The sequence below is a fragment of the Chrysemys picta genome, chromosome 7, assembly GCF_011386835.1.
Source record: "Chrysemys picta bellii isolate R12L10 chromosome 7, ASM1138683v2, whole genome shotgun sequence".
Lineage (NCBI taxonomy): Eukaryota > Metazoa > Chordata > Testudines > Emydidae > Chrysemys > Chrysemys picta.
This window is the reverse complement of record NC_088797.1, coordinates 119,768,036-119,781,270: the sequence shown is the minus strand read 5'-3', so window position 1 is coordinate 119,781,270 and position 13,235 is coordinate 119,768,036. Positions and strand designations below refer to the sequence as shown.

The window sequence follows — 13,235 nt, the reverse complement described above, 5'->3', positions numbered from 1 at the left end:
AGGTCCATCAATGGCTATCTTCTGTGAACTTATCTAATACTTTTTTGAGCGCCAGTAATACTTTTTGGCCTGCACAACATCCCTGGCAATGAGTTCCACAGGTTGACTGTATTGTGTGAAGAAGTATTTCCTTATGTTTCTTTTAAACCTGCTGTCTGTTAATTTAATTGGGTGGCCCTTGGTGGTTGTGTTATGTAAATGGGTAAATAACACTTCCTTATTCGCTTTCTCCACACCATTCATGATTTTATAGACCTCTATCATATCTCGCCTTAGTCATCTCTTTTCTAAGCTGAACAGTCCTAGTCTTTTTAATCTCTCCTCATATGGAAGCTGGTCATACACCTAATCATATTTGTTGCCCTTCTCTGTATTTTTTCCATTTCTAATCTATCTTTTTTGAGATGGGTCAACCAGAAATGCACTCAGTTTTCAAGGTGCGGGCATACCATGGATTTATAGAGTGGCATTATGATATTTCCTATCCCTTTCCTAATGGTTCCTAACATTCTGTTAACTTTTTTGATTGCCGCTGTGCATTGAGCAGATGTTTTCAGAGACCTATCCCCGATCCTTCAAGAGCTTCCTTGTGTGGGAACAGCTAATTTAGACCATCATTTTGTATGTATAGTTGGCATTATATTTTCCAATGTGCATTACTTTGCATTTATCAACATTGAATTTCATCTGCCATTTTGTTGACCAGTCATCCAGTTTTGTGAAATGTCTTCGTAACTCTTTGCAGTCCGTTTTGGCATTAGCTATCTTGAGTAATTGTGTATCATCTGCAAACTTTGTCACCTGTTTACCACTTTTTCCAGATCATTTATTAATATGTTGAATAGCACTGGTCCCAATACTGATCCTTGAGGGACCCCACTTTTACCTCTCTACACTGTGAAAACTAACCATTTATTCCTACCTTTTTTCCACCCCATTTTTTTAACCAGTTATTGATCCATGAGAGGGCCTTCTTTCTGATACCCTGACTGCTTGTTTTGCTTAAGAGCCTTTGATGAGGGACTTTGTCAAAGGTTTTCCACAAGTCCAAGTACATTATATCTATTGGATCACCCATGTCCACATGCTTGTTGACTTTAAGAGATGGTTGTTGATTCTAATATATTGGTGAGGCATGATTTCCCTTTACAAAAGCTGTTGTCTCCTCCCCAACATATTGTGTTTATCTGTGTGTCTGATAATTCTGTTCTTTACTATAGTTTCAACCAATTTTCTCTAGAGCCTTTTTAAAAAAATCAGCATTACATTAGCTATCGTCCAACCATCCGGTACAGTGGCTGATTTAAGTGATAGGTTACATACCAATCATTCCTAAGCAGCGTTCTTGGGATTTGAATGTTAGGATTGGGTTCTTCATATGAAATATATGGGGAAGTTATAGACCTGGTTAAGTATCCACATGCTTGCTATCAAAATACTCCATATTTAACCTAAAAGAAAGTTATATTTACATTAACATTGTTTTATTTTTTTCTCTTGTGTTGCAGAAATTCTAATAAGGAGTATTTGACCATCTGATCTCTTAAAGTTGAACCTTTCGATACCAGGATTAGGAACAAGTGTCTTCAGAATCAATATGTAGCAAATGGGTATCACTCAACTGAAGTTGGTCCCTCAAGCCAACATATTTGTGTTTTAAGGATCCTTGTACTTTCAGCAGTGAATTAATTGTTTTTTTGTTAACCGAAAAAAGTGGATTTCATGTGGTGCTTGCTAAACATTGAATCACCATGAGTAGTAATCTAGGAAAAGAAAAAGACTGTAAAGAGAAGGATCCAAAAGTCCCATTGGCAAAGGAACGGGAGAAGGAGTCTAAGGCCTCTGGAGGATTTGGGAAAGAAAGCAAAGAAAAGGAGCCTAAGACCAAAGGGAAAGATGCCAAAGATGGAAAGAAGGACTCCAGTAGTGCACAGCCTGGGGTAGCTTTTTCAGTAGACAACACAATAAAACGACCTAATCCAGCCCCAGCTGCTCGCAAAAAATCCAGCAATGCGGAGGTGATCAAAGAGCTAAATAAATGCCGAGAAGAGAATTCAATGCGCTTGGACTTGTCCAAGAGGTCTATACACATGCTTCCATCATCTATCAAAGAGTTGACACAGTTAACGGAACTTTATTTATACAGTAACAAATTGCAGTCTCTACCTGCAGAGGTGGGCTGTCTTGTGAATCTGATGACACTGGCTTTAAGTGAGAACTCGCTTACCAGTTTGCCTGACTCTCTTGATAACTTGAAGAAATTGCGCATGCTTGATCTACGGCATAACAAACTTAGAGAAATTCCTTCAGTGGTGTACAGGCTAAATTCTCTTGCCACTCTTTATCTACGCTTTAATCGTATAACTACTGTGGAAAAGGATATCAAAAGCTTGTCAAAACTCACCATGCTTAGCATACGAGAGAACAAAATCAAGCAACTACCTGCTGAAATTGGTAAGCATTTACACTGTGTTTTAAAGTTTATGGTAAATCTTGTTTTAGTTCACTTTGTGATGCAGGTAGGTACACACAGATCACTGCTTTATGAAATTTTTTTTATAGATACTGCCCTCCTTTTATTATCATCATCATCATCAAGAAGAATCTTAGATTAGTTTCTTTGGATCTCAGCCACATTACCATGATGTTAGATTATGCTGGGGTATAATCAATATATTGTGTGTATATCTGTTAATTAAAAAATGTTGGGTCACATTTGATATTTAGGTTCCATTTATAAAGGGTAATAAATTATTGATAGATGTTATAAGCACAATACAGGCATAAATATGAAGTGTTATAGATGGTTACAAGCACATCAGTAAAATGCATTATGGATCGTTATAAACTATAGTTATAAGAAACATGTTGGACACTGTAACAATCTATAACAATTGGTCAACCATGTATGAAACATCAGCTGCTTATAAATGGTTAACGAATTTATTTATAAATGGAATCTTTTAGTGCTGTGACCAGGTATTGCATGCATCATTGCTAATGTATACATATTTTTTTGAACGAATAAAAAAGTATAGAACTCATAAATAACTATTCTAAATCTATTATACAGACTTATCTTTCAAACTTTAAAGTAAATGGGGTATCAGTTAATGTAGTTTAGTCATTTCAAGCAGTGATTGATGTAGTGATAGTCAGGAATTCCTGAACCACTTTTTAACAGGCCTTGATTCAGGAAAGCATCTCTATTTAGAAAACCATTTTAAGCGATACCTTATAGTACTTACACACACGATTGAAGTGTGTGGGCATGTGAGTTTATCACAAGATTTTATTTGTGTGTATCTCCAGTTCTAAAAATATAAGTACTAAATGCAATTTTAAAAACATGAAACATTCACAAGAGATTTAAAATAAGTTTTATCTTTCTTCTAATTTAGTCCCAGTTTTTTAGGCCCAGATTTTTAAAGGTGTTACTCCTGTCAGTGTTGCAAGGCCTAAGTTTCATTTTCAGAAGTGATTTAGGCACTTAGAACTCTTCCCTGTTAATAAACTCCTTGGCTGATTGGATTAGGGCCATAGAACTGGTCCATAGGTTTCTGTACAATTCTGGAAATACAATTGTTTAAATCCCTCAATGATCTCTGTCAAGTTAGCCCCACACTCGCTCCTGCAACGTAGTGTATTGAATTGCACATCTTCATAACAGCAGCACCCACTGTGAACTTCCAAACCACAAACTGCTGGTCAGCTGACCATTAATATCTGGTGTAGACCGCTTCCTCAGGATAATTTGGACATTGCACAAGTATTTCAGAACTGTCAGCTGCTGATTTCAGTCTCTGGCTCTGTGCTGGTGCTTCTGAAACATCCTCTATCCCAGAGGTGGGCAAAATACGGCCTGCGGGCCACATCCGGCCCGCGGGACCGTCCTGCCTGGCCCCCGAGCTCCTGGCCCGGGAGGCTCGCCCCTGGCCCCTCCCGTGCTGTCCCTCCTCCCCCGCAGCCTCAGCTCGCTCGCTTCGCCGCCAGCGCAATGCTCTAGGCGGTGGGGCTGAGAGCTCCTGGGGCAGCGCAGCTGCAGAGCCCAGCCTGACCCTGTCTCTGTGCTGTGTGATGGCTGCGTGGCCTGGCTCTAGTGCTGCCGGCCACATGGCCCGGCTCCAGACGGGCGGTGCGGCTGTAGTGCCGCCAGCCACCAGTGCTCCAGGCAGCACGGTAAGGGGGCATGGAGCAGGGGGGATTGGATAGAATTCGAGGGGTGGTTGGGGGTGGAGGTGTGGATAGAGGGGGGAACACAGGGTTGGATGGGGTGGCAGGGGGAGTCAGGGGCAGGGGTTCCGGGGGCAGTCAGGGGAGAGGGAGAAGGGGTGGTTGGATGGGGCAGGGGTCTGGGGGGGAAGGGAGGATCGCGTCAGGAATGAGAGGAGGGGTTGGATGGAGTGGGACAGGGAGCAGGGGTGTGTGTGGATGGGGCAGGGGTCCCGGGGGGGGGGGGGGGCGTCAGGAATGAGAGGAGGGGTTGGATGGAGTGGCGGGGGTCCAGGGGCGGTCAGGGGACAAGGAGTGGGGGGTGTGTGTGGATGGGGCAGGGGTCCCGGGGGGACCATCAGGGAAAAGGGGGGGTTGGATGGGGCAGGAGTCCTGGTGGGGGGGGGGCAAATCGGAGGTGGGAGCTGGGCCACGACCCCCTCCCCTAACTGGCCCTCCATACAATTTACAAAACCCTATGCGGCCCTCAGGCCAAAAAGTTTACCCGCCCCTGCTCTACCCCCTTGCTGCAGCTGCCTCAGTGCTTCGCTGAAACTTTTCTAAAGCTGCAGCAGAAACATTTCTTGCCAAGCAAGAGCTAAGAATTCAGCTTGGCCTCTATTTTGAGCAAATTACTTGGTGATGGCACTAGCTCCTGGGCCCTTCTGGGAGTTTTCTCCAGGCAGAATTATTGGAATTTCCCATGGAATTGTAGGAATTTGACCTCCTCCCCTACAATTTTGTTGGGCTCCCAAAAAGGTTTTTGAAATCTTCCACAAGCCATTGCTTCAAGGAGTGTGTCTGGAACCAGAGGGTAAGCATCTGTAACAGTAACATATAACACAAATATAGATATGGGGCAAAACTGCAATTGAAACAGCATAGCTAGTGTGGACACACTGCAGTGTTGGTAGTTAAACTGGTGCTCTCCCTCTGTTTGTTACTTACAAAAATTCAGTAGTTCAGTAAAGACATAGCTGTAAAATGCAGCTGGGGAGTGTTCCATATAAACGTATGCTAATGTTTTCGCCCCTCAGCTCACAGATACTAACATATGAAATAAAATGCAGTGAGATGCTGCTTTCCAGTTTACTTTTGGCATAGCTTCTTAAAAACTTTGTGTAGATAGTTTTAACACTACCTACACAAAGGTCGTCTTGAATGACTGTTATGTAAGCTTAAACTTTGTTTCCTGACTCTTGTATTTTTTTTAAATCTCAAGGCCAATGTTGCATTAAAATGTTTGGTTTCTCTCCCCCTCCCTCATTTATACACTTGGTCTCAAGAATCTTGAAAGTTTCTCCATGAAGCCATTTTACATACTGTATCTATCTGTGTATAATAGGCATATACTTTGAATTGCTTCAGAGTTCTTATTATTACAGCCTTTTCTGACTTTTTATGTAATTATTATTTACTATTTTTGTTGAGAATGTATTTGGTATTTTACCAAACAGGACAAATGCTGGCCTGAGCACCATGTTTTTTGTCCACACATCCAGATGTTGTTTGTATCTTGATTATTTGTATTGTTCTAGCGCTTAGAAAACTCAGTTATGGACCTGGATCCCATTGTGCTAAGCGCTGTATAAACAAAAAGACAGTTCCTGCCCACAAAGAATTTACCATTTTAAGTTTCTTTTTAAAAGAACACTTTTGGGCTTAACAGCATTTAAACATTTAAGCTAAAGATATTTACGTAGTTTACTTATAACTTGAAGAATTAGAGTTGAAAAATTATTTTCAGCTTTTAGAGTTAGGCTCTCACAAATTTTTGCTCACCTGATGTATGCAAATCAGCTGTCTGAGAATGCATATATAACAGGTTACAGTCAATAAATAATAGGATTGTGTGTATAAATTAGACGTATGCACCTAAATTTGAGAACCTGGCACTGAAAAAAAGTCTTATTTTCACTTATGTTCAGTTTCTCTCAGCCTAAACAACGAGAAGACTAATCAGTTTCACTTTTGTAATCCGTTTCTAGTCCATTTCACTGAGATAGTCTAGCACAAAGCTGTAGTGTGCATATCTTTGAATTGCAGAAAATATATTTGTTCGTTTCCGCTGGATAGTTTTCAGAAATGTCATTGAAGCATTTCTTACTGGTTTTAAACTTTTACAAATGAACTTATTTTTTTCAAAATCTATATTTTTGGCCAAATTTTACATAAGTCCCTTTACATTCTTTTAAGTTTTTCCTTTCACATATAGAGGTCTAGTACAAGTATAATAAATGCAGTATAACATCAGTTTTTAAATAGTCCAAGATTTATGTTCCCGAGCAGGAGGCAGAATGAGCCATTATCTTTTTATGAAACAGTATCACATGGAGCAAGTCAGATTCAGTTTCTTCTCATTTTAAGTATTACATTGTTCTAAGGTTCAAGACTCTCATATCTGGTGGTAAAAGTATTAACAAGCAGATTTACATAACATGCTGGTTAAGTATGTTGTGCTAGTGGCTGATCCATGGAGGATAAGACCCTATTGCAGCTGTCAGCTAAAGTACACCTCTACCCCGATATAACGCTGTCCTCGGGAGCCAAAAAATCTTACTGCGTTATAGGTGAAACCGCGTTATATCGAACTTGCTTTGATCCACCGGAGTGCGCAGCCCCGCCCCCGCCCCCGGAGCGCTACTTTACCTTGTTATATCCGAATTCATGTTATATCGGGTCGCGTTATATCGGGGTAGAGGTGTAGTTATTTATTGAGCTAAATTGGTAGAATCCTGTGCTGAAGGTGGTGATTTCCGTCCCTGTGGTAATGAGTGTGTTTTTCGGAGTGTTGGCCTGGACAGGGAATAGAATCCTAATCTCCTGCATAAAAAGCGGGAATATTGCTACTATGCTACAGTGAGAGGCGATATTAAAAAACCAAAGGTGGCTGGGTAGAATTATGTCATGAAACTGACATTTCATTGTCTACTGTCATGGGGCACTAGGGATTGTGATAGCCTTCTCTTCAGTCAAGTAGAGGATGTCCTTGAAGTACTTAACTGTGATGGCTTCATGATGAAGAAGACTTCAGGAGACTGTTGGTCTGTAAAAGAGGTTTCTAATAAAACAAAACACCTAATTAAAAGTAAATATAGCTTTGAAAAAAGTGTTGTGTGCAAAACTGCATGGGTGATAGGATTGTGTTATTGAAAGCCTTCTTAAAATTGTGTTGATCTGCCAGAGTGCATTATCTTGAAATCTAAGCCTTCTGAAAGAGGGGTACTACTTAGAATTAAACTTAGAGAGCAAAGATTTTAGCTGAATTGGTGAGATTTGTTTTAAGAATAATATAAATTTAGAAAAGGGAAAATAAGACAGGACAACGTGAACTCTGACCTCTTTGTAGAAAAAATACTAAACAGTAGTCATATTACAACATCCGAATACTTAGTCAGAAAATAAACTGTGTAAAAACATTAAGATTGCATATTTATCAAAATGTACTTCAAATGTGCCCACATTAGAAATCGATTTTGTTCCAATTGCTAGGTCTGCAAACTCAATCTGAAAATCAAACTCTTTCCCATTCCCCTTTTAAATTATCACCAGTAACAAAGGTTCTTCCATCAGTACCTAAGTGATTATTTAGTTCACTGTGTACAAGGCAGAACAGAAACTCTCTTGCTCTTCCAGAGCTTTATAGGCTCTGTACCCATAGAAGTGAAGATTTTGTAAGTAAAGTAAGCCAAACTGATTCAAACCGAGTGTGCAGAAATGTTGAATTGGTATGTGCCAGTTTTACTGTGCTGCATTTGACTGCCATCCCACTTCGAAGTCCTCTCTATAAAGTAACAGCAAAACTTGACAGTTTTATTGGATTTATTGGAATGTGTACCAAAGGATGCTAAAATGGGTTTTCCTGCTTTGTGTTCTCTAAAAGCACTGTGTTTTAATTATATATAGGTTTCAGTGCAAATTGTGATTTTTGTGGGTGTACTTCATAGCACATAATGTCTAACTACCTGATTGAACCCTCAAATCAAGTATCTAGCTATTTACAGTGCTATGAATTGTCAAAACCAGGAGCACTTTCAGAGTCAGGTGCTATGTCTCATAATTTGATCATCTTTCGTTTGTTATCATTGTTCCCTTCCCCACCTCCCTCCACTTTTTACCTTTACAATACCATAAAATGTTCATAGTACCAAAGAAATATCATTCCTGGAATATTTTCAAATCACATGTTCAGAGGCAAAAGGTCTTTGTAATTATAGTTGAATTCGTATTTACACAGAACACAAGTATGCTAGGTGCCTCATAGACAGAATGAGACAGGTCCTTGCTGGCCTGCCTACAGTACCACATCAAAAATGCATTATTTACATTTTCACTTGTGTACTCATCACTAACTACTTCTCTCGTTTTTTACTCCACCCTCATCTCTCTCCTTCCCTGATAATGGTGGTGGTTCATTTGTGTTCTGGTAGTGCCGTTCTCCCCATACTCTGAAGCAGTTCTTTTGTTATGCTCCCTGTAGGGTGAGAGAATTTCTCCAGTGAAAAATTATCACCTGTCTACAACTCTCTCCCTCTCCCAAATCCTCCCCACAATCCCATCCTAAATGCAAATGCACAATTTCTTACCCCAAAAGAATGTTCCCCAAACCAGTTCTTGTGACCCTTCCTTGGAGTCTTGTTAGGGTATTTGTCGAAGGCTTTTTAAAAGTCTTAAATAAATCACGACGTGGCTACAGCTACACACACTGCATACAAATAAATCACGTCAATCGGTTTGACATACTCAAAGAATTGTAGTAGATTAGAGACAAGATTTTCTTTAACAGAAACAATGCTGATTTGTCACTGTCGTATCACATGTACAGTAAAACCTCAGAGTTACAAACACCAGAGTTATGAACTGACCAGTCAACCAGACACCTCATTTGGAACCAAAAGTATGCAATCGGGCAGCACCAGCAGATCTCCCCCCAGCCCCAAAGGCAAATACAGTATAGTACTGTGTTAAAGGTAGACTACTAAAAAACAAAAACAAAAAAAAAAGGAAAAGCAGCATTTTTCTTTTGCATAGTAAAGGTACAAAGCTGTTAAGTCAGTGTTCAGTTGTAAACTTTTGAAAGAACAACCATAACGTTTTGTTCAGCGTTAGGAACAACCTCCATTCCCAAGGTGTTTGTAACTCTGAGGCTCTACTGTATGTAAGCAGTTTAATAGTTCTATTGTAATGGCCATTTCAGTTACTTTAACTATTGCTGTATTAATGTTTTGCTGCTCTGTACTTCCCAGGATCATCTAATACCTTTTAAAAACTTAGTTTTGCTACCCTGTAGTTCATTCAGAAGTACTGGGTGTATACCATCTGGTCCTGGTGACCTGTTGCCTTTCAAACTTGTTCCAGAACCATCTCCTCTTAACTCTTTAGTTTCTGGCAGTACTTTTTCTTTATTACCTGAAAAAGTAGATTCTGAATAGATATTTCCCCAACATCTTGTATTTGAGGACTGATGTAAAGAAATAACTTAGTTTCTCTGCAATATCCTTGTCTTTCTTCTTCGAGTGATTGCTCCTGTGTATTCCACAGTAGGTGTGCGTGCTCGCCACGTGCACCGGTGCCAGAAGTTTTTCCCTTAGCAGCATCCGTAGTGGGGGAGCACTGCTGTGATCCCTGGAGTGGGGCCAACATATCGTGCTATAAAGGGGGCTGCGTGCTCCCCCCACCCTCAGTTCCTTCTTGCCGCCGGTGAAGGTAGTCGGAACTTGTGCTCCAGCTTTGCTGCAGCATTTCTAGCCTTAGTGGTATACAGCTTTCCCTGAAGTTACTTGTTGAACTTTCTCTGTTAGTGCTGGGCTCAGGGCATGCCCCGTGGCCCAGGCTTCAAGTCGTGCGACTCTTGTCGCAATTCTATGCCCAGAAGCAATCCGCACTCTGTGTCTTCGCTGTCTGGGCGAGGCTCACATTAGTGAGAAGTGTAAGATCTGCCGCTCCTTCAAGTCGCGAACGAAGGAGCGTGAGATCTGACTCCGAGCTCTCCTAATGGAGTCGGCGTTGACCCCGGCACCGATGCGTCGAGCCAACCCCGCGCTGGGCACCTCGCCCCCGGCGCGCAGCGAAGTGCCCCCGGCGTGCATCAAAGCGCCCCAGGCGCGCCGTCCTGATTCCGCGCCCGGTACCGCGGCGTCGGTGCTCAGTGAGGCCCCGTCAATGAGCCAGCACCGCTCCCCTTCTAAGAAGCAAGGGAAGACTCAGCAGCGCCAGGAGAAAGAACAGCGTGAGGCTAGACCCGCACTGGGCAGCCCACGATCCCCATCGGGACCGAAACCTCCGACTTGGGTGGAGCGGAGTAGTCCAGTGCTGTCCATACGCGCCTCGCCAGAGGCGAGAATGCCTTCGATGCCGGAGGCAGCTCAGGCCGCGTGTGACATCATGACGCTTCTGGTACCGGGAGCGCCGCTTCAGTCGGGACCCCAATCCCGTGGGAAGCCATTGCTCAGTGCCCATCGACACTCCCTGGACGTCTCCGAGGTCGAGGTACCGTCCCGAGTTGAAGGGCTGAGCCGTGGACCTCGGCGCGCCTCCACGCCGCGAGCGAGCTTTCCACCTCCACTCCGACAGACTGTAGAGGAGGCACTAAGAGACGGCGCCGCTCTTCTTCGAGCCTTGACCGCAGGGACAGGTCTTGTCGTTGTCGGCACTGCCGTTCCCGCTCCGGCACCCGCCGTGGAAGGCGCCACGCTTGGAGCTCATCACGGGAGTCCCAGGCACCGAGGCGTCATAGTCTTGGGCGCCGGAGGCACTACGGGGACAGCACTCCTGACTCCTACCTATCCCCCTCCAGTGGCCAGAGACATCATGTACAGGACCGCTCCAGCAGTTCGTACGGCACCGTCCGCTCATCCCGGACTTCGGCATGAAGCCGCCCCTCGTCGAGCCACTCGGTGCCGCAAGACCAGCCGGCCCTTCCGGGCCACCTCGCGTCCCAGGGCCAGGCCATTCCCTGGCAGGGACAGTGGTGCCAGTGGTCACCGTGGCCCCAGGCACCGGTACCGCCGGTACCCCGCTCCGTGGCGGGAGCGTCCCAGGCCCAGCCAACGTCGCCGCCTCGGCACCACGATGAGGCAGTGGGCACCGACCCTGCGGCACCGACTCGGGCCCTGGGTCAGGACGTCGAGATTTCGGTACAGCCGGGTGCAGACGACACTGCGTCACCGACCTCCTCGGCTCTAGATGACTCGGTGGCGCCACCACCTCCGGTCTGTGAGGAGGATTTCAAGGCCCACCAGAAGCTACTCAGGAGGGTGGCATCAAACCTCCAGCTCCAGGCCGGGGAGATGGAGGAACCATCGGACACATTGTTTAATGTCCTGACCTCTTCGACACCAGGGCGTGTGGCCCTCGCGCTCCATCAGGGGGTGGTCAATATTACTACTGGCCTCTGGCAAACCCCAGCATCTCTCTGTCCGATCTCCAAAAAGGCCGAACGGAGATACTTTGTGCCCACAAAGGGGCACGAGTACTTATGATCCCGCCCAACTCCGAACTCTCTAGTGGTGGAATCGGTGAACCACCGAGAGAGACATGGCCAACCCGCTCCTACCCCTAAGAACAAAGACGCTCACAGGCTGGATTCCTTTGGGAGAAAGGTTTATTCGTCTGCGAGCTTTCAGCTCAGAGTGGCCAACCACCAGGCACTCTTGAGCAGATATGATTTTAACCTGTGGGGGTCCCTTCCCAAGTTTGAGCCCTCCCTCCACGAGAAGGACAGGAAGGAATTCCGGGCTCTTGTTGATGAGGGGGTGGCGTCGGCTAAAGCGGCGCTCCAGGCGGCCTCTGATGTGGTGGACACGGCCGCTCGTTCGATGGCTGTGGCGATTTCCATGAGAAGGGCATCCTGGCTTTCACTCTCTGGCCTATCGGCTGAGTCCCAGTCAATCACGTAGGACCTGCCGTTCGATGGTCGGGCCCTGTTGGCAGATCAAACAGACATGCGTCTGCATGGGATGAAAGACTCCCGTACTACCCTGCAGATGCTGGACCTGTACGTCCCGCCGGCCAAGGACAAGCCCAGGCCTCACACAGGGTACAGGTTGCGGCTTGTTTCGCCCCCTCACAGTTGCCCTCTGGCCAGGGAGTTGGCGGAGGACCCGGAACATGCGCTCCTCCTAGGTCAGGAGGTACAGCGCCTCCTCTGCCTGGGAGCCGTGGAGAGGGTACCTTGGGAATTCTGGGGCAAGGGATTCTATTCCAGGTATTTCCTCATCCCGAAGGCAAAGGGCGGGCTTCGGCCCATCCTCGATCTGCGGAAGCTCAACCAGTTCTTGGTTCGCTACAGATTCCGCATGGTGTCCCTAGCCTCTATTATTCCCTCTCTAGACCCGAGGTTTGCAGCGCTGGACCTTCAGGATGCCTACTTCCACATCCACATTTTCGAGGGTCACAGGCGCTACCTCCGTTTCCTGGTGGATCAGGACCACTACCAGTTTACGGTCCTCCCCTTTGGCCTCTCGACAGACCCCAGGGTCTTCACCAAATGTATGGCAGTGGTTGCGGCCCACCTCAGGAGGAGAGGGCTGCAGGTCTTTCCCTACCTGGACGATTGGCTGCTCAAGGGCAAGTCCCGGTCCCAGGTGCAGCAGCAAATATCCCTCTTGCTCCGCACCTGCTCCGCTCTGGGCCTAGTGGTAAACTAGGAGAAATCCACGTTAATTCCTGTCCAGCGCATAGAATTCATAGGAGCACTGCTGGATTCCCAGGTGGCCACGGCCTCCCTTCCCAGGAACAGGTTCGAGGCGCTCAAAGGCCTCGTCGCCTCGGTCACGACCTACCCCGTAACCACGGCTCGGATATGCCTTCAAATCCTCGGCCACATGGCAGCATGGACTACAGTGGTGTGACATGCCAGGCTCCGGATGAGGCCCCTCCAACTCTGGTTGGCCTCCCGATATTCCCAGGCCAGGGATGGCCTGGACAAGGTTGTCACGGTGCCGCCAACGGTGGTTGCAGACCTCCAATGATGGTCCCTCCCGAGCAGCATGCTCCGGGGTATCCCCTTCCGAGACCCCTCT

The 13,235-nt window shown here is 45.6% G+C and overlaps 1 protein-coding gene across 9 annotated transcripts in view; it reads left to right on the top strand.

The window, feature by feature from the left end:
• Positions 1–13,235, top strand: part of SHOC2 (SHOC2 leucine rich repeat scaffold protein) — a 103,565-nt gene that overhangs the window by 42,471 nt on the left and 47,859 nt on the right. For 7 of the 9 annotated variants that reach the window (XR_010589332.1, XM_005308154.5, XM_042855229.2 and 4 more), the window contains one exon: positions 1,509–2,454. The exons of the other annotated variants lie outside the window; for them this stretch is intronic. Coding sequence is in view for 6 of the 7 variants with exons in the window: in XM_005308154.5 (XP_005308211.1) it covers positions 1,752–2,454 (703 nt within the window). In the remaining variant the exon portion in view is untranslated. The remainder of the gene's footprint in view (positions 1–1,508; positions 2,455–13,235) is intronic. 9 annotated transcript variants of the gene reach the window in all.